Source organism: Phlebotomus papatasi, chromosome 3 (genome assembly GCF_024763615.1).
Source record: "Phlebotomus papatasi isolate M1 chromosome 3, Ppap_2.1, whole genome shotgun sequence".
Lineage (NCBI taxonomy): Eukaryota > Metazoa > Arthropoda > Insecta > Diptera > Psychodidae > Phlebotomus > Phlebotomus papatasi.
The window spans coordinates 84,156,821-84,179,448 of record NC_077224.1 but is presented as its reverse complement, the minus strand read 5'-3'; the positions used below and the strand labels follow the sequence as shown (position 1 = coordinate 84,179,448).

The 22,628-nt window shown below is 33.8% G+C and overlaps 1 protein-coding gene across 3 annotated transcripts in view; it reads left to right on the top strand.

The window, feature by feature from the left end:
• LOC129806101 (histone-lysine N-methyltransferase SETMAR-like) overlaps positions 1-22,628 on the top strand; it is a 28,575-nt gene that overhangs the window by 1,140 nt on the left and 4,807 nt on the right. The window contains exons 2-3 of one of the 3 annotated variants that reach the window (XR_008752145.1): positions 4,590-5,089; positions 8,273-8,364. Coding sequence is in view for 1 of the 3 variants with exons in the window: in XM_055854454.1 (XP_055710429.1) it covers positions 2,367-2,684 (318 nt within the window). In the remaining 2 variants the exon portion in view is untranslated. Of the gene's footprint in view, positions 1-2,366; positions 2,753-4,589; positions 5,090-8,272; positions 8,365-22,628 lie in introns of those variants that run through there. The other 2 variants (XR_008752146.1, XM_055854454.1) reach the window with 2 other exon arrangements.

The window sequence follows — 22,628 nt, the reverse complement described above, 5'->3', positions numbered from 1 at the left end:
AGGATTTTAATGAGAAGCTGAACTTAAAATTATTAGAAGTAGAATATATTTGGAGCATTTTCCCAGTTTTTCTAACGTAAGGAACTAAGTAAAAATCGCAAGAAATTCAATTTTAATCTAATCTTAATGAATTTAAGCTTCTTGAGAAACAAATAAAATACTTTGCTCAGTGTTTTGTGAAAAATATCATTTAGATTTAGTAACTATTTTTTTGGAAGAATTATGTTCTTTAATCCATTTTTCACCAATTTTGACGGATATAAACATTAGTACAAAAACGTTATAGTTAATGAGTAGATTTACTTTGAGAAAATTGTGTTAAAGCTTGCAAATAATGTTTCTGAACAAATGTTTTTAACTCAAAATTACCCTTTAGATTTTACTTAAAAAATCAACATAAATCTGATTAAAATGGGTTTCAAATCTGAAATTTGAATGTCTATGGTTGAATTCAAAGTGTCAATTGTAGGATTATGTTGAAAAAATCGTAAAAATTATCGTTCACCATAATCCATTTGAATATCTCGATTGTTCTTATCTAAAACATTTTTACAATAAATTTTCCAGAAACATTTTCAAATGGGCCTTTTGTGGGTAAAGGTTTCTACACATTGGGAGCAATTTTTGTCAAAAAGCATATTTGACACAAATTCGACGTTTCCACCTACAACACACTGCAAGGAATTTCCTTCAAAAAGGCAATTTTGATGAAAATTGCTCCCAATGTGTAGAAGCCATAAGTTAGGTAGAAATTCGAATAAACAATTGGAAAAAAGATTCTTATTATTAAATATATTATATTAAATATATATATTATATAAATATATATAATATTAAATAAATATTATTATTATTATTATATTATTCTGCTCTTTTATATTTGAAAATAATTTATACTAAACCCAATATTAATTAACTTGGTGTATTTCGTAAGCTACAAGCTTACTAAAAACAAACAGAAAGAATTTTCTTTAAGGCTTCTATACATTTTGAGAACAATATTTGTTAAAAATTTTATTTCTGACAAAATTTTGACGTTTCTACCTATAGCAGTACAGGTAATTTCCTTCAAAAAAGCAATTTTTGACGAAAATTACACCCAATGTTTAGAAGCCTTTAAAGAAAATCCCGGGAAATTGATGAAAAATTGTATGAAAATGCTGTTTTAGAGCCTAAAAAGGTTTTTTTCTGCCGTTTCTTCCAAAAATTTACCAAAAATTCAAAATACTAAATCGATTTTGATTACTTTAGGGCTGGGCAGATGTAAAAAGTTTAACAGATTTTCTAAAAACTTGTAATACGACTACTTTGCTTTTAAAAGCCTTTTAAAAAATCTTTTTGAAGTTCTTAAATACTTAGGTTTTATGCAAAGTTTCTGCACGTACAAATATTCACCATAAATCCGTGTTCTATCAAAATAAAAAAAATAGTTTTTTTAAACCTCTAAAGATCCGACAAATTTAGTTATACATTTTTAATTTTTTTTTAATCGTGTAGGAAGAGTAAGGGCCTCTTCTTGCTACGCCCTTGCTTATATGGACTTAACTCTTTCGTCTCTTTTGGGACTCTGAGTACCCAAAGAAGCATATGACTATTCTATGAAAAACTGTTTTTTAATTATTCAGAATTGATAAAAATCCGATTCTTGTGGATGATTACAAACTATAAGTATGTCCAAATGTAAGATATTTTTTGTAGGACCTCAATTAATTCTTGAGCTTAGATATTTTTGATTAAAAAATGGTGAAATTGGCTTGCAGCATATGCTGCGGTCCGGAAAGAGTTAAGATTAGAGTATTATGGCAGAGATTTAGCGCTGAGGTCATATGGCCTCTAGCCTCTACACAATACAGAATTTTATGTTCATATTGAAGTAAATTCCCTACGTTTCTGTAGGAAAAACTCTTCGATATGGAAATAAATTTCTCTACCGTGTATGTTGTCGAATAGAATAATATTTTTTATAAACGTTTAACAGCGCACTTTGTTTATATTTTCTGTAATTTAATAGTCCGCCTAAGGTATTGTAGTTAATTTTCATAATCTATGCACCAAGTCGCAATTAAGATCTGGAAAAGGTTCTGGCTTATCCTCTATCGCAAACTAAGCCATCTTAGCCAAGAAATGGCATGAGCCTCAGGCTTGAAGCTGACAATATCTTCCTTAAAATTTACAAAGCTAAAGCAACAAGTCTAAATTGTATTTTTGGTCACTTTAAAAAAAAACAACTTTCAGTCTTCCGTCAGTTAAACAATTTGCTAAATTTAAGATAAAAATTGCATAATGAGACGATAGTATATTTAGTAGAGTTTGGAGGTTAAGTTAAAGAATGACATTCTATATCTTATTTTGATATTTTGTTCAAGATGAGCAAAAAGGAGATCAGAGAAATGTTGCTTCGAGAGTTCAAAATGGGCCTCAAAGCGGCTGAAGCTGCTAGAAAGGTTAATCAGGAACTCGGTGAGGATACAGTTAAAGTTCGTACAGCTCAGTTTTGGTTTAAGAAATTCCGCCAAGGAGATGAGAGTCTCGAGGACGACAAAGGTCGTGGAAGACCGTCTTTAGTCGATGATGAGCAGTTGAGAGCCATTGTTAGTGCGAATCCCAGCAAAAGTACCAGAGAAATTGCCAAAGAACTCGATGTTGGTCATTCAACCATTGTTCGACATCTAAATCGTTACTGAGAGCCGGATTTTGTTAATATTAATAAAATGTGTATTATTTGTGGATTAAATGCCTTTGGTTTTTATTTTGGAAAGGAAAGTCTTGAAGTATACTACTTTTGATAACATTGCATGTTCATCAGATGAGCGGTAGTTACGTCGAAGTCGTATTGAGGACGAATTATTCAGACAATTAGCGTATTTTGATTAAATATACCTTGCTTTAGATTGCAAGTGAAAAATATCTAAGGTAATCATTAAATCTGCATTTATAACAGCCGGAAGTTATTATACTACACTCCTTTTTTCGTAAATAATTCGTAAAATAAAATTATGGACCAAAAACTGGCGTTTCAGCACATGTCATATAATTGTACCAATTCAACCTTTTCTTTAAAAGGCTGTAGAAATGTTATAGTCGTTTTGCCAAAAATCCTTATCAGGACTATTTTGTAGATTTATTATAGAGCTCTCTGAAGGTATCTACACACTAAAAGATTTTTTTTAAAGTGCTTTTTTTTTAAAAGAAAATTCCCCCTATCAGGCAGAAACCTCATTTTTTTTTAAAGAAATTTTTGACGAAAACTGCTTCTAATGTGTAGACGTCATTAGGAAAAAATACGAAATATAAATTTCTGGGTATTAATTCTTAGATGGTGAGTTTTTCACGTGAGAAATTCACGGCTCTGAGATTCCCTTTAGTAAGCATTTTGTCGAGCTTTTGTAAAAATTTTCATGTGAATTCTTAGATGCTGCAACTGTTTCACGTGATGCTTTTTGTGAAAGCTTCACCAAATGCTTAGAGGAAACGTTCTAAAAACCGTGAGTTTCTCATGTGAAAAACTCAGAAATCTCTGAAACATTGAGGCCATTTACACCGCCGGATTGGATTGAGATTGCATTGTCCCAAAATCGGTTTTTGGGACAACGCAGTTATAATTTAATACGACAGTCTAAATGACCTCAATGAAATCGTTTAGATTACTGCCTTAGATTAAGACTTAATTATCCGAAATCCGATTTTGGGGCAGTATAATCCCAATCTAACGCGGCGGTGTAAATAGCCTCATTGATACAATTTTGTCTCGCATTGGATTATGGGTTTCCAGCAATATACACTCAGTCCCGGCATTAAGTCCTTCGGGATTATGCACCTGACGGAATTATGCACATTCAGTTATGCAAGTTTGCCTACCATTTGGAGTCATTTTATTGTGAAATCATTTTTGAAATACGCCTGAATGTATACTAAGTTTCGAAACGGGTAATTTGAAAACATTTTGCTGCTTTTCAGAATAAAACTTTAATTTCTTTTTTTAAGGTAAATTTTTATTATATATTCTAACCATTTTTTAAAGAACTCTGGCCAAAAACTAATGTTTGTTAATGCATTTCTATTAAACAGTTGAATCTTTTTGTTTTAACTACTTTTACACCTCGCAAAATTCGTGCAAATTTCCTCGATGCGTAATGCCATTTCGTGTGTTTTTATCGGTCCCGAATATGTGCATAATACCGGGATTGAGTGTAGCATTCAAAATTATTATCTTTTCGATTTTTTACTGACCAATCTTATTTTTTAATAATCAAAAATGTTTTTTTTTATATTTTTATATCTCATTATTGTCAATAATTGGATTTTACGGACAAATTAAATCAAGTTCCTTTGATTTTACGAGGAATTTCGAATTTTGTTGCTGTCCCATGTAAAATTAATCATGGACTTCCGCTAGAATCATTGCCCAAATAAACTAATATAGGTTAACCTGAAAACCTGTGGACACTTTTTCCGTTTTATTTGAAATTTACCGTTACAAGTTCAATTGATAAAAGCCCTTCGAAGCTCATGGTAGCTCCGGATTCTAAAAATGTCCATCCTGTATTGGTTTTTCTTCGAAATTCGTGAGCAAGATTTTTCCGTTTCAGATCAATGGGTACTCCGAGGAAAAGACTGGCTTACATGTCAATATCCTTAAAACCCGACGATAGAGCACCTTCGATCCATCCCATGTCTTACAGAAATGATCCACTTACGGTTCACTGTTTTGGGGAAATTGAGAGACATTTGGGAAATTTGCCGGAATGTCTCAAGAATATCCTCTTTTTCAATGGGTACGCAAACTTTTTGATCTTGGCGCAAATCAAGGAGCAAAATATCAATGTGATGGCCCATGTGGTCAGGACAACAATGGCCAGACTCTGTCCCCAGACGATGGAATTCTTTCATGTTTTCTACAGAAATCCATCAGAATTTGCCTTCCCGAGGGGATATCTCATGCTCATTGAATTGATCAAAACAGTTGCTGTTAAAATAATTAATCATCAGAACAATCTCGTGGTTCTGCGTCAGGTGAAAAGTACCACTCCAAGGAAGACAGATAATGGGACCGAATTGGAGTCTGCAGAACCGGGAAGAATTGAATAAAGTAAGTAAATTTTCAGAAATTTTGATTAGAAATTTTCGAAGTTTTGAACTGGTTGGAGATTGTTAATTTTATTTAAAACTTCTTCACATTATTGTATAGGAAAATAATTTTCATTGAATTTTCAATAATTTTTTTAACCACCAAAATGATTTTTGCAAAAAACAAAATTAAGTGAAGAGGGTAATTTGCAAAAAGTCGTATAGTGTTCAAAGTCGGAGACACCGAAAGTTAGACAGTGTTTAAAGTCGGTTAGTGTTCAAAGTCGGACAGTGTTTAATAAAGTCGGACAGTGTTCAAAATCGGACAGTGTTTAAAGTCAGATGCACCGAAAATTGGACAGTGTTTAAAGTCGGACAGTGTTCAAAGTCGGACAGTGTTTAATAAAGTCGGACAGTGTTTAAAGTCGGATGCACCGAAAGTCGGACAGTGTTCAAAGTCGGACACACCGAACTTTGGACAGTGTTTAAAGTCGGACAGTGTTTAAATTCGAACACACCGAAAGTTGGACAGTGTTTAAAGTCGGACAATGTTTAAAGACGAACAGTGCTCAAAGTCGGACAGTGTTTAAAGTCGAACAGTGTTTAAAGTCGGACAGTGTTTAAAGTCGGACAGTGTTTAAAATCGGACAGTGTTTAAAGTCGGTTTGTGTTCAAAGTCAGACAGTATTTAAAGTCGGACAATGTTTAAAGACGAACAGTGTTCAATGTCGGACAGTGTTTAAGGTCGGACAATGTTTAAAGTCGGACAGTGTTTAAAATCGAACAGTGTTTAAAGTCGGTTAGTGTTCAACATCGGACAGTGTTTAAAGTCGGATAATGTTTAAAGACGAACAGTGTTCAAAGTCGGACAGTGTTTAAGGTTGGACAGTTTTTAAAGTTGGGCAGTGTTTAAAATCGAACAGTGTTTAAAGTCGGTTAGTGTTCAACATCGGACAGTGTGTAAAGTCGAACAGTGTTCAAAGTCGGACAGTGTTCAAAGTCGGACACACCGAAAGTCAGACTATGAAAGACTATTTCAGCACAAAATACAAATAAATAAAGCTGAGCTCTTTCTAAGTGTCTGCCTTTCGAAATTTTATCATAACCTCTAGAGTCTTACAATTATTTAAAATATATAAAATAAAACTTTCCAATACGAATTAAAAAAAATTGTTTTATGTAGGAGAAAACGAATTCAAAAATAAGTTTCATTTTATTATGCGCCTCCTAAGATATTATTTTAGAATTTCAGGTTATGTTCGGCCTAACCTAAAAGATCAATAAAGGTAAAGTTCGATTGAACAGACTTAAGACATCGGAAGTGAGCAAAAACTTGGTCTTTTTTGATATATCATTTGTTTTATTTTATTTTTTATTGAATTTTAATCTTTGTCTTTAACCTTTTTTATTGAATACTAAACTTAACCTAATTTCCACAGATTAATATTTCGAATTTCCGTTTGAAAGGTTTGAAAATATGCATCCAAATTGCTTACATGACAATCATTGAAGTATATATAAATTACCATTTTACGCCCAATTCTTGCATTTCGATGATCTAACCTCAAAAACTTGCGGGATAGATCTATGGGAATTTCAAATTTTTCGAGTTTTTGGTTTTAGATTAGAATTGTATTCAGAAATCCAAAGAAAAGTTCTAATTTTGAAAACTATCTATTGGGTCTTGACAAGTTTTTGAGGTTAAAATTCCATTCATTCGTAAAAGACTCCCATAAAAAAAATCCTCCCGAAGGAATTCCCTATAGAAATTGCACCAGGTATCAAAGGAATTTTCCTCTACAAGTCTCCAGGATTCATCATAGGATTTCGAGTGGAATTTCTCGAGAAATTAACCACTATAGTAGAAATTTACCAAGGGTTTCCATGGAAATTTTCTGTCGGAAACATGCACTGAGAGAAATCCGAAAAAGTTAAAATAACATTCCAGAAATGTTAATTTGACCCTGTAATATTGATCCGAAATCGGTGTAAATATTACCCTTTTTAGGTGTATTAGGGGTCAAAGTTACTCTTTTTCATGTTAATTTTACCCTTAAAAAGGTGTAAAATTAACATTAAAAAATGTTGATATATTTTTACACCTAAAAAGTGTTAAAGTTACGAAGAAAAAAAGCGAATCGCAGCCTCTTTTTTTTTCTCAGTGTGGTAACTTCCTACGGAATTTCAATGGAATTCCTAGAGAAATTTCCATGTGCAACTTCTATATTATCTTTCTCTAGGATTTCCCACCGAAATTTCTATATTTACGTCAGGGTTTTTCTTCCTAAAATTTCAGACCATTTCAACAGAGAGATTTAGGGAAAATTTGGCTGGCTCCCAATGAATTCCCGATTAATTCAAGGGGAAATTTTATGGGGAAGTTTCTGCCGACATTCTTGGGGATTTAAAGAGGAAATTTACTCCTAGTGATTCAATGGCCATTCCTAGAGGATTCCTCCAACTTTTCCGAGGAAAAGTCTCCGAATTTTCCATACCATTCTCGAAGATTTCCCTGGGAAATCGAGGGAAAAATTCCTTCCGGAAATACATGAGAATTCCGTGGCGAGTTTAGAGGAAATCCTGGAAGAAATTCTGTAAAATTCAAGCTTATACTTCGGGCAAGACGATTTTCTGGTTTCAAAGTTCATGAAAAAAGCACTAACCACTAAATGTTTTTGAAGTTTGCAACCTTCTAATTTCTAATTTTCATAGAGTTCTGCAACAAAAATCATCATAAATTGGTCAATTTGTGTGTGAAATTGTCAAAATTATTTTTAAATATACATTTAGGAACCTGTATTTTTCGAAATATTTCCTGATTTTTAAGGTTAAGTATATGATAAATTTATAATTTAAACATAACGTGTTTATTCAATAAAAAATACGTATTTTGAGGTTATAATTTTAAATATTTACTACAAAAAACTTTGACTATTTTGTTTTGTAGCCAAATATTTGTCGAATATATCATCAAATTGAAAAAAGGCTGCTGAATACGTGCTGAATTATTTAGGTTAGGTGTAACATAACCTAAAAACTAAGGATTAAATTTTTGGGTAAAAAGGCAAATAAGGCCCTGATTGCCCTGATTGCTAAAGTTGGTGGTCGCCAAATTATTGAAAAATATATTGGGGAGTTTTAATTTTGACTTCTCGTTCAAAAAAGGAATTAGTTATTAGGTTAATTAATAAATATCGCTCCACAGGATACTGGAAAAAATGGTTTTCGAGGGCCACACTGATTTCAATGTGAAATCTAGATCCAATAAAAGGTGATTCTCTACTTCTATGGAAGAAGGTGAGTCTCTTAAATTTATGTTTTCTCTTTTTTTCATGTTCTAAGCAACATTGAGTCTCATTAGAATATTTTATCGATTCTCTAACTTTGCTATCAAATAAATCTCAGCGTGAAAACTCCTCTATTTTATTTTGAATTTGGAGGAAAAAGAAAGACAAGATACAGGTAGATATTTTTGGAGATAAAGAAATCCACCTTGGTAATCTTAAATCACAGATCAACCCAGAGTTTAAGCTCAACAAAAGCCATGGGGCTTTAGTCGATTTTATTTCCAATTTAGCGTGCATTTTTTTTTCTTCTCAAACTCTTCGGCGCTCCTTCGTGTTTCTATTTTTTTTTTCAATTTAAATATCCATCTAATCGACAGCGTTTATCTTTTAATAAATTATCACGTGTGGTTTGGCTGTTTTTTGCTTGAGGAAGAATCACATGCCATTTATCACATGTTTGGTCTAATTTACTAGAACCAATTGATTAGCTAAACAAACATGGGATTTTCTACCAAAACATTTTCTATTTTCACCAATTTAGAGAAATATATTTAACCACTTAAGTGATCTCAGTGCCTCTATTTTACCTACTAACAACTTCTTTTATGAAATTTGAGGTTATTTTGAACATAACCTAAAAGATCAACTAATTTTTGGTTGATTAATTATGAATTTCTTTTGTTTATTTTTTATTTTTGTTCAACATTTAAAGCTTCTTGGTATGTTTTTGATGTTTAACATAATTTTTAGTTTAGTTATAAAAGTCTAACCTCAAAAATCACAATTTACAGTAGACTCTCGCCCAATCGGCTCTTTTTCAATCGCGCACAAAATTCTGTTGGCGATTTTCATGCTTGATTTTGAAGCAAATTTGTTCAAATTCGCTCTAGTTTCTCTTGTTTTATCGTGATTCTTTATATTTGAGGGCTTTTTGTAGAATTTACAATAATTTTGATACCCAAATCTCGATAATTTGGATGACATTTTGCCCAATAAGCCCGATTGAGAGAGAGTCTACTGTAAATGCTTTGAGCATAACTTTAACTTATCCTTTTGGATGTCGGGTATTCAAAGAGAATATGGATTGCATACTCTGGGAAAAAGTATTTCTTATACTATTTAGAATCAATAAAAATCCGATTCTGCTGGACGATTACAATTAAAAATTATAAAGATGTCCAATGGAGTTTAATTAATTCACGAACTAAGACAATTTCTGATCAAAAAAATATCAAATTGTCTCGCGGATGCGTTACTATCTGGAAAGAGTTAAGCAGTACAAAGATTTCAGTCTTATTTTTCCATTGGATCATTTTAGAAAGTGAGGTTATTTCGTATCTAACCTCAAAAGGCAAAAAATACTTCGAATGTCAAAAAATATCGACATTATTTTAGATACAGCGCCTGCTTCGTTATCCGGATGGATTTTTTGAACTTGTTCAACGTCTCGAAAATATAATACAAGTTTTTTTTTCTAGAATTAGAATAAAAGTTTTAAAGAAGATTTAAAAAAAAACATAATAAGAGAATTCTATGCTATTATACTTCATTTATTAAACAAAAACTTCACAAGATAATTTATTTTCATTGGTGAACAGACATTCATACATAACCTCAAAATTATTTTATATGTAACCGTCGAGAACTCGTCTGGATTACGCCGATCCGGATTAGAGAACGGGCACTGAAATTTGTCTTTAGGAATTTGAGATATAAATAAAACATTTTGGCTTGTGGCTTTGGCAATTTGAATGATTTTTACGCATTTAAATATTTAATTAAATGGGGTTATTGAATTATGTTATATTAGTTAACCCTTATTTCACAATTTAGGAAATAAAAGAATCAAAATTTAATTGCAGATTATATTAAAACACTTTATTAGTAGTGGAAATTGGTAAAATTCGTATGAGAATGGACTGAGATAACTATTTTATGTTTCTATAACCTTAATTTTGCAATCAACGTCTGTGGAAAGTTAGCAGTATTGTGATACTCATTTTAGGATTTGCAATTCTGAAACGTCTAGTTTTTTTTACAGCGAGAAAAGCGAGATTACAAAAGCAATACAGTCGAGTTCCTCAAATATGAACTCCTCAAATTTGAACGACGGTTGAGTTTAAAATGTAAAATGTGAGGTTATGAGAAGAAAGTTTTGCGTGGAGTCTGAATTAGAACCATTTTTCTCTTTTGTTTCCTCAATATTATCGTATTATATTAACTTCCTCAACAAATTCCATTTCTTTAACAATAAATTGCATTGACATATTCCCTAAAGTTAACTGTCTTCATTTAGGCAAAGTGCATTTCACATGAATTATGTTACGTTTTTGAAAATATCGTTCAAATTTGAGGAGTGAGAAATGTCATCTACATCCCCCAAATGTTCAAATTTGAGGAACTCTACTGTACTTAGAAGTTTTCATCGCTAACCTAAAAAAAGTAAGGTTAGAGATGTGATTCAATCACTTCTCGGGTAAAATTATGATATTTATGAGCAAAGTTTTAGCTAAAATTAACTGAGAATTATGGATTTTGGGACATAAAAACTATAAAAAGTGCTTCCGGACACACATTTTGAGAGTTTTTGACATTCAAAATATGCCTTTTGTGGTTATGTTTGCAGTCTATCCAATATCATTTTCCAATTAACCTTGCCAGAAATTCGTTGTGGCAAAGCTTGAATAGGTGGAATTTGGTAATAAAATACTGCCCTGATGGTCCCTTCCTAGCTCTCTCAACTCTCAGACCAACCTTACTTAGGTGGCTGCAACGTTCCTTTAAAGGACCGGGGCTCTTGGACTAACCTTATTCTCAGAACAATCTTGCTTTTACGGGGAAGGATTGTTAGCTCCTAGCCCAACTCTCTCTAGAAGAACCAGATTCTTTGCTCGTTAGCTTTAGTTCGTGACTTCCCACTGGAGTTGGTTACACAATCTTCTATCACTCACCTGAATGTACCGGGGCCTACCAGGCATCTAGCCTGCTTGGGAGTGAACATAGGAATGGAGGAGAAGAGGCTATGTATCGCATTACTCCCCCACATAGACCCCTCAGACACCAATCTTAAATAGGTATTAATCTAGTTAAAAATATTCCCGGACAATCACTTTCCGGAGCTTCCTCATTTCTCTAAACCTTGAATAGATAATCCTCTGTAATAAACACCCGGATCGAGGACCAAATTTCTTCTAGACAGACAGCAAGCAGCTTTTATCTTTAATCTTCTTCTTTCTGCCCAATTGACAGATATTTTTTCCTTTTCTCGCGTCACCGCCATCTATGATCAAACTCGTTTATTCAAAAATTTTATTTTTTGCTCAATTAACCGATTAGACATCAGATGAAGTCAACTGAATCTCAATAAACTCAAATTTGAAAAACTCTGGCCATTTTTATTAAACCAAATTTTTACCATTATTTGAGGTTATGTTCCAACATAACCTAAAATTCCCAAATAAGATGGTCATTTTTCCAGTTTTATAGCAAATTTATTTAACGACCGTTTTTGAAGGTTTTTTTTCTGTATAACTATTCACTATTTTCTCATTCGAAGAAATTCAATGTGAAAGAATGACCTGTCGTTATTTTATTTTCTTTATTTCCCTGCTTTATTTGTTATATTTATATTCACAAACAGACAATCTTATTTGCGTATCTAATTACAATAAATTTAATCTGTTGTCGGATTTTTTTTTTCTTTTCGTGGACGTTCTCTGCGAAGAAACGAAAAATGTCGGCGAATGAGGTGGTAAAGACCAGAGAACTAACAGGGAAAATGCATACCAGAATCACTAACAACCCATCCCAATCTCAACAACATAAGATAGTTTCGTGTGGTGAGCGAAAAAGCTCGTTGAAATAAATAACAGACTCCTTGTGGGAGATTCAGGTGGATGTTCGTTTTTTAAACTTCTTTTGCTCGCACATTTCTTTTTTTTTTTTTAAAGAACTTTTTGTTGCTCCTCGTGGCATCTGCTCCATTATTCTCTCCAAAATCTCTGCTTCATTGTTAATTATGTGTGACGTTTTACTTTTCTCCACGACACTCCTTTATCCACCTTCTTTTGGGGTTTTTTATTTTATTTTGGAAAAATATACTCATGGGATTCAAACTCTCTAGTTTATGATAATGATGGTTCAATGAGAAGTCTCACAGAATATTATTGCATTTTATGAGGTTTGAGGTAAAAAAAGGAGGCAAAGCGTTTCAGCTTTGCAGAATGCTTGAACTTGTGATTGAGGTATGTTTTGATATATATTATTCATGGGGTACGACGTCATGGCTACAAGATCAAACCCTTATCAAAGTTCCAGACCAATTTTCCGAATCATTTATCGGTTGAAAGTGATTGAAATTGGTCCGGGATTCGAAGACCTTTCCAGTGAACCCAAACTTTCTGAAATCGGTTAAGAAATACGCTCTCCAGAGCGTTTTTAATGTTCAATCTTGAAAGAAAGAGATCTCGTGGTGCAGTTGGCAAGAGCGCCAAAGTGTGCTCTTCGGCAGAGAGATCCTTGGCTGTATTCTTGTAACTAATAATTCGAGTCCCACTCAGTGAAAATAACGAAAAAAAAAACATTTTAACGTACCGTAAAAGACGTAATTTTGCGGATTACCCGGAAACCACGACGGCAGGAAGGAAAACAAATGCCAGGATTTCTAAAAGCACATACTCGACCTACTTCGTGGCGAGTATGTGTTGCTCACATGAAGTATAGCAGACCTGTGCTTATTAAAACTCGTATAGTATCGGAAATTTTGTGTTGATAGTTCTAATGGAAATTGCAGATTGACGTTCTGGTAACACTAATCCCGCTTATACACGGTGCCATTATAAATATTTTTGCGCCAAAAAAACATAATAGAAAGAAAAACTCTCATAAAAATAAATTGTCTTCTTGATATCTTTGTCAAAAAACGGATAGCTGTTCACTAAACACCCTTTTACTTGAATTTTCCGGAAATATGAAGAAATTTAAATAAAATATTTCAAATGACAAGCTTCCTAAATCGCGCGCAATTCAACTCGATAGAGAGATAGAGACACAAATAACTCACTTGACAAACGTCTGGCGGCGCTTCGGTTGCAAAAAATCTCTGAAATGCGAATAAATATTTTCTTCTCTATTTTATCCTTATTAGCAGGTCGTGTCCCTTCTTGTAATACATACTGTTGCATTCCTTATTAACCAAAATAGTGTTGTACAAAAGGGTTTTTCTCAAACCCATCCTGAATTTTGGGACAGCTCAAAAGAATATGAGTCTTCCAGCTCAAAATTTCATCCCAATATTTTTGTTGTAATATCGACAATTATTCACAATAAACCCAAATAACTGTATTCAACTAAATTATTAAAAGTATTTTCTTGTGAAAATTACATAACTCTAAGGAATTAAACAATTTTCACATTACAAACTTCTCATTTTCTCAACGTGAATTTTCGCGGCATTTCGAAGAATGCCAACAGGCATCACCAATTCACTTCGGCTTTTATTTTAGTACAGGCCTGAAGTATAGGGATAACTTTAAATTCACCTAAAGTACGGCACTCACCCCATAAAGAGCACCGTGCAGCATCCCCTAGGCAGGGTATGCCTCAAAGCAGGTTCGCAACAGTAATAAAATGCACCACTTTTGCCTAAAAAATCCAGGAGAACGGAAGAAATACCTACAATGCGGAAACGCTCCTGAGCGGTCTACAATGGACTTAGCAATATACTTCCAATTCAATTTATTGATAGCACACAAAATAGGGTGGTTCCCTCTTACAAATTTGTTTCAGGTTAATTCAAGAAAAATAATACTAAAAAAATGAAAACGACGAAAAAGGAAAGAGAAAAATAGAATAGAGCACATTAAAACTAAAGTGGAAAAAGTTGCCTACCATGTTCACTCTGAATGTAATCCTTTCGGAGGATTTTCCAAGCTCCTCAGGTAGAGAAATTACTGGGAAAGATCTTGTCACAAAGACACATCCAATTGGGCGAAGATAATTTAATTTCAAAGGACTATTAAAAATTTTACGAATGCATTACCTCTAGAATCTGACAAAAATATGCAAGAGCAAGTAAAAAGTAAAATAAACCGTGAATTTAGCATATATAGCTCCTGTCCCTCTCTTTGTCAAACATCTTCCTCGCTGGATACTCAATAGATCGGAGGATATGCGTAGCCCTCCCGAAGTATAAGCTTAAGTGTAAAACTTGACACCTAAGCCAATTGAGCCCCTAGCGGAGATGTAGAGTTGCAGGAGATGCAAGAATAAAAGATTTAGCGTAAGTTACGTATGTCCTACTTCAGAGATGTGCAAAAACCGTTGAAACCGAATAAACGTCAAAATAAGTTTGTTCTAGTCCTAGAAACATGTACGTCAATGGTGAAAACGCCATGTAGCGTTTTGAGCATTGACGCACATGTTTCATTTGACGTTTATTCGATTTCAACGGTTCTTGCACTCCTCTGTCCTACTTTATAGGAAAACGGTCTACCGAAAACCCAAGTGCCTATCTTTAACCGTTTTCCGTCTAGTCCTGATAAGAAGTGGACAGATAGGTTTTCAATATCATCTCTCGCAAAAACATTCTTCCTGGAAGGGTGGGTTTTTAGAATCTCTCAGATGGACCAAAATAGAAGAATTGTATAAACCACCTTCTCCATGAATTTCGAGCAATTAAAGTGGACGTTCCCCTTCACTCCACACAGACTGGTAAAGAGGTGAAAAAAAGAGAAGAGTCTGCCAGGTTGATGTATTCAAATGAGATTGAAAATATGTTCATCTTCTCATTCTTGTCCGGTGTTGATATGGTGGAAACGCTTCAAGAGTCTTGTTGTGTTTGAACCATTTTTTTCCACATTATTTTGACTCTGATTGCTTGTCTTGTAAAATTCCACAGTTGAGATTCTCTTTCTCCTGGGGCTGCCTTTAACATTCGGGCAGGGCTTCTCAATTATTCATGAGGATCCAGATGGTTTAGAACTAAGAAGATTAGACCTATAGATACGAAGCAGAATTAGTTCTTTTTTTTTAATGTAAAAAATCGATATGTTAAACCGTTTAGCCTCTAGGAATATATCGATACAACGAATAAAGATTCTTTGCAAATTTATCAATTTTTTTTAACTACGAACTGTACTTTATTTAATTTATTTAATTAAATGCTTGAAAACTTCTTACTAGATTTCAAAGAACGAGACTGAAGCGCCTCCAGTGGTAGTTTTACAAACTGCTTTTAGCCTAGGCAATTGTAGGTCAAAGGTATTCATCTTTCTAAGTGAAGACGCGTAGTAACACCGGCTAGAACGGCAAAATTAGGTTGCTCAGATTAAGGGGATAAAGGCACATTGAAATTATAATTGGACCCATTTGACCCAAGCAATCAGAAAATCTCAGAGACTTGAGTCTGAAACAAACAATCAGAAAACTCAAACATTATTGTGCCCTAGAAACATTTAGGACTTAAGCCGAGAGGTGGCTTAAAGTAATTGGAATCCAAGTAATAATTAGATTACATTTCCATCAGTTTCTAACTAATCCGTCTCTTGGATTAAGTTAGTGGGAAACTGATGAGAATTTAGTCAAATCATTATTTTGATTATAATTACGTTAAGCTGTCTCTCGGCTTAAGTCGTAAGTGTTGTCTAGGCTATTAGTTTCTTCTCAACGGTTAAACCGCTTTTCGTATTTGAATTCACGTCATAGATTCTGCTGTTTCAGGACAAAATTGTCCTTCCGGTGAGCGTAGGTGATAATAGATTAACCAAGAACCACTGAAGAAGACACGAAGAGGTGAAGAGGTCTCACTGCCGGTTTCACCTACCAGAAATTGACGTAATAGATTCTGCCGGAGCGGCGCCGATTTCTCCTAAAAGCGTTCCTAGTCCTTAGTCTGCGAGTTATCTCTAGTTGAAAATCGATAGGTAGTAGGTCGTTAGTAGTAATCGGTGCCCTGCAGGTCTTGCTAAGCCTGCTGCCACTATCGTTTTTCGTAAGGTCGGAATTGTTTGCCATTTAGGATTTTGAAACCTTCGGGAACTGGGCTAAACTTCTAGTCTGAAGGCCGCTATAAACTTGGATACTGTAGCGTTACCATCCAAAAAAAACTTCATAATTTCCTCTTCCCTTTTAAAAGTAGATAGCGATCATAATATCTCCTTATTCTTCGCTATTATTTCTGTACTGAATGGCTGTTCTACTGTGGAAACTGGTTCCCACAGGTGGGTTGCCTCTGTGATATCGGTCAGAGTGGTCAGAGTGGCACCGATCTTTGTGGAAATCGGTGGTGTTCTACAGAAGTTCTGGTCCTTTCCAAAATTCACTTCCCCTTATGTCACAATATTAAATATAAATAATCCTGGGATTCTAAAAGATTCTAAAGCAGAGGTTTGCAAGAACCGTTTGAAACCGAACAAACGTCAAATGAAACCTGTACGTCAATGGTTAAAACGCTACCTGAACAAACTTATTTTGACGTTTATTCGGTTTCAACGGTTCTTGCACACCTCTGTTCTACAGATTCTTTGGAGACTGGGCTAGATCTTCAATCCCAGTCTATAGACCGCTTAATACATTGTGTTACGCCGGTTATAAGTTCATGCGTCTGGTTCGTCCGGTTGCCTCCAAAACTAAAGGACAAATGGTTGCAGAGAGCGACTTGGAGTCTTCGGAAGTTACTCCCAAAAGTCAGCTTTCATATCATTAACCCTCAAAACCATCAATTTGACAAATTCTGGTTCGTTTCGAAAGGTCTCGGAAGCCCTATCTGGAATCGGACTGAACCGGTTATTAATCAGTAGAGCTGGCCAAAATATGCAAAAAAATCTTCGAAATATGCGACATAAAAATGCACGAAAAATCATAAAATATGCAAGAAAAATATGCATTTATTTAATTTATTATTTAGCCAAATAAGAGTATTTTGTAAAACTTTCACATAAAAACCTTTATCTATTGGAAATTTACTTTTTATTAGGATCTGACTCCAGTAATCATTTCACATAGTTAATTTTCTAGAAAGAATTTTCGAGCAGCTTAATAGTAGTACCCTTTAAAAATGCACTATTTTATTGCTTAAAGCAATATTTTTCAAAAAATATACAAAATGACAGCTGTAATAAACCGAACTCGCAGGGCAAGATAGCTTCAAAAAATCTTCAAATGCGTTTATCTCAGAACTTGCTGTCTAGATTAAGATTTTGGTTTTACTTAAAATTTATTTAGTATGTTTTTATTTTGAGCCAATAATAGATAAATATAAAACCAGTCGACGGATTGAATACGATTTAAAAAGAAATTAAACAATGTCTGTTAATTTTGAAGTAGTTGAATACAACATTTAATAACTACCAATCTTATTTCAGTATTTGAAATTTAAAAATGTGCTCTTTTAATTTTTAACTTCCTTTGTAAAATATGACAATTTTCCGGTTAGGACACACAACTCCTAAGCTTATATTTTCACAAGTCGATTTTAGAAAACGCGCACACCTTAAGCATAAAGAAAAAGGTTAATATTATATAGCAAATCCCAACTGCCTCAGCATGAACGACCTTAGTTGTGTGTAAAATAACACGCACAAACCAATTACAAAACGGTTTAGATTGCGCTTAAAATCACGCACAGCTTAATAGTAAAACAGTTGAGATTGCGCTTAAACTCACGAACAGCTCAATGATTAAACGGTTAATGCGCTTAAAATTACACAAAGTTCAATCATTAAACATTTAATACGCTTAAAATTACGCACAGCTCAATGATAAAACGGTTACAATTGCGCTTAAAAAAGCGCAAGCGTGATTTTAAGCGTATTAATCGTTTTATGATAGAGCTGTGCGTGATTTTAAGCGCATTAACTGTTTTATCATTGAGCTGTGCGTGATTTTAAGCGCATTAACCGTTTTATGATTGAGCTATGCGCGATTTTAAGCGCATTAACCGGTTTCTGATTGAGCTGTGCGTGATTGAAAGCGTATTAATCGTTTAATGATTGAACTGTGCATGTTTTAAGCGCAATCTTAACCATTTTACGTGTGTGTTGTGCGTATTTTTAAGCACATTCTTAACCGTTTTATGATTGAGCTGTGCGTATTTTCAAGCTCAATCTAAACCGTTTTATGATTGAGCTGTGCGTGTTTTAAGCGCTTTCAGAAAAACCGATCTAAGGATTTCTTGTTCTTTTAGAATATGATATACTGAAACCGTAATTGAACATCATTTCGTCCTTATACAATAACTTCGATTCATTCCTTCTATCAATTTTTTCAACGTCAAATGTTAAAGAAAAAATCTCAAATTATTTTACAGATAAAAAATGGATATTAAAAAATCTTTAGTAAAATTAGCAATGAGTTCTATCTAGTAAGATCAAATATTAAGCAACACTAGTACGCTTTTCTAACTCCTTTTGCAGCTTTTTAAATAATTGGAGAGGTAAATGCTACTGTCCTCTCTGTAGGGTTCGAGTAGAAATAATTGAAACAGTAGGGGAAAGTGGTCTGCCTTTGAATGCGGCAGCCTTTGGACATTTATTTTTCTTCCTTATTTCCCAAACCAAAATTTCTATTTTATTAATCGAAGTTATTAGAAAATAGTTTTTTTTGTATAGATTATAGTTTAGAGTATAAGGGTTTTGCTTATACTCTATACACCACTTTCCCCTAAAGAAGTTTACTTTCAAGTTGTTAAATATCCAAATTTTCTACAGATACAGAAATTACGCTTTAGAAATAAAGTGCGTAAAACAGTAGTTTTACATATGCATTTTGCAGATGAACTCATACATTCTTAAAAAATATTTAAAGAAAAAAAAACGATTTTCGACCAAGAGTATGGCCTTCGAATTTGTCAATGTGGATGATGTTAGCATCAAGTAGGGTAAAGAGATACCAAACTGGATTCCAATCTTTAAATGTTTTTTTTACAGCTATAGAAATTATATTGGTTTTCATTTTAAAAGAAAATTTTTTTTTAAACAAAATTCGGAAATATGCAGAAAAATATGCAAATATGCAAATATGCAAATAAACATGAAATATTTCAAAATATGCATTTTTAAATAGGGTTTATTAAAACCACAAGAGCCCAATTCGTGAAGATAAAGGGTCAAATAGGGCCTGAGAACGCTTAATAAAAACATGCAAATACATATTTTGGCCAGCTCTATTAATCAGTAATGGGTTAGGGTAAATGTCGTAATTCAAAACCATTTCCAGACGCTTTAACTTTGACAAAAGATTCAACATATTAAGTTCATATTTTTTTCTGAAGAGAATTACATAAATTTGCTCCTTGACTCTTCTAGAATGTTACTGTTTAGTGAAAATTCTTTAGATATAATTTGAAAACTTCTTAAAAACAAGAAAAGTACACGAGTGCAAAATGCTTCTATTGGAAACAAATTAATCCAAATGGAGACAAGGAAATGTTTCTAATTGGAGACAAACAGTGTAAGTGAAACCGCGACGAAAGGCTTCCAAAACCTTCTTGAGTTGCTCTTGAGTGCAGGATTCGTTCTTATTCCTTGTCTTTTCTCCTTTCTCATCTAAAACAATAAGAAAATCTCTCCAAAAATATAATTTTTCCGGGGTTTCCTATTGAAGCATTTGCAGACACTTCAGAAAAACCCTTTTTGTTCACGAAATAGGTAATAATTTCATTTGAAAACTTCATGTACCGTTAACAATAAAGATTAGCATTTAATTTAAATAAAATTAGCCAGAAATAATGATATAAATGTTAAACAACACGAATAAACAACAGTCAATTTATTGTGTTTTTTATTGGGAAATGTGTTTCATCGATGAAAAAAACGATGTTGAAATTAACAAATTAAAATTTGTGAATATGAACTGTGGTATAGAAAAATATATAAATATAATAATTTTGTACTGTATTTATCATGAAAACAATGACGTTTCCATTTGGAGTAGTGAAAAATTTCCATTTGGAGCAGGTTTTGAGTTAGCTTATGGCCCAATAATCTTTTATTATCCGAAAGTGAATTGTATTATAATTCCTAAAGCTGTTTTAACCGATTTTTTCAATGATTTTTAAAACGTTTCTAATCGGTTCTGGACCGGTAAATATTAGACAAAGTACTCAATGGGGAAAAATCTACTTGACTTAAAAAAAAACTACAGCATATTTATGGGAATGTACTTTATAAATCTAAAGCAGAGGCGTGCAAGAACCGTTGAAACCGAATAAACGTCAAATGAAGCATGTAAGTCAATGGTCAAAAACGCTACTAAAAACAAACTTATTTTGACGTTAATTTGGTTTCAATGGTTTTTGCACACCTCTGATCTAAAGGGTGCTTCACCTTCAAATACTCCTTAGAACATCTTTTTTTTTAAAGTTCTCTAAGGAAAGCCCATGGTTTGAGAACTTGTGGTTTCTAGTTAATTGAAAACATCGATATATTAGGTCCAAAGAGTGAGAAGGAAAAAAGAGTAATTTAGGATTCAGTAGCAGGTTTATGTGAGATAATTTTCTCACAGTATCTCTCCGTCTCACTCTGAAATTAATCAATTTTTCTGCCTCTCATTAGCATGATCATTTAATCTGTGAGTGCGACGTCCACTATCGTGGAATACTCATTCGCGACTACCTGATTGTCCAGGTATGCGCTGAAGTTGGTGTTTAGGTCGGTGGAACGGCAAGAAGAGGCAATGTGCTGGAATTGTGTTGATAAGATAAGTGGGTGAGAATTGGCGGGAAGGTGCGAGGGAGATCATGAAACACGCGATAGCATTTCCCACTCGCGATAGTACGACAGTTTGTTGTTTTTTTTTCTTTCTGATAAGTCCCTTTTGGAATATAGAACGCATTTCTAATATGCTGAAAAATTCTCTGAAAATTTTTCAGCATATTGAGATGCTTGGAAACCTCTGTGTGTGGCTCTTGCGAGGTTGTTATTTAAGTTTTTGGGCATGATGGGGAATGGAGATTTGAATCTTCTTCGCGGCTCGTTTAAATTCCTCTCCTTGCATCTTGTTTTCTCTTTTTTTTCTATGCCTTCATCTTCGTTTTCCTTGTTCTCTGGGTTGAGGTATTGGTCCATACAAGATCTCTTAGTCATTATTCACTCACATCCACAAGCCATAATCTTCCTTTCCCGATGATGCCTAAGAGAAACCCAAGAAGTTGAGGAAGACGCGAAGAACAAAATAAAACTTGTGATGAACTTATGTAAGCTTATAAGAGGTATGATTCTTTCATTGAAAATTCGGTTTTGTCTGCGAACTTGATAGAAACGGAAAATCGTCGGGAAATGGGATCCCTCAAGGAAAACTCATCAACTTTTCCCAAAGCTTTCGGCTCAGGCTCCGAGCTTTCATCAGTGGTCTAGTCTAGTATTTCTCTCCTGAGATTCATTCATAATGGTCAACACTGTAAATACAGGGCATTTGGACAATTTTAGCAACAAATTTACATTTATTAGGAATGTTAGAGGCTTCTAGGAATGTTAGAGGCTTCTAGGATCTCTTCTTTGTTCGCAATTGTTCAGAGTGTATAGTGTTGACCAGGGGCATGACATTTCCTATGTTTCCCATATGTTTCTAGCGAGCCGAAAAAAATTTTGAGTTTATTAGCTGTTTTCTGTCATTGTAGAATGAATTAGTAAAATATACTAATACAAAATAAAAGGCAATTTAATAACGAAGAGGCAACCGAAAACCCTAAATTAGCAATCTACGTAGTTTTGGAGATATCTCGTGAAATGTGTACGAAAACAGGGAAAAAATTACACTGAAACTGGTCGCATTTTGAGAGCTAATGTCACCCCCCTGGTGTTGACCATTATGAATGAATCTCAGGAGAGAAATACTAGACTTGACCATTAATGAAGGCTCGGAATCTGAGCCGAAAGCTTTGGGAAAAGTTGATAAGTTTTTCTTGAGAAATCCCATTTCCCGACGACTTCCGGTTTCCCCATCAATATAATTATCCTCAAGTTGGTTTTTTGCTTCACAAAATCTCTTAATGCAAAGTCTCATGGCCAATTTGATTTCGTTAAAATTTTGTCAAAGGGATGTTGCTTGCTAATTTGACAAACTTTGAACAAAATCTAGTCAGCCGACGTTTTGACAAATTTCTTTTCAAATTCATGAAAGAACAGCATTTGACAAACTTTTCCTCTCAAATCTTAGTAGTATTGATATTTGTCGAGTGTATGTCAAAAATTTGTCGAAAGGAGATTATTTTATATAGAAAATAACAAAAGAATAGTTGTTTCCTGCGTCAGCAGAGTGTTTTGCTAAAAGGAGATC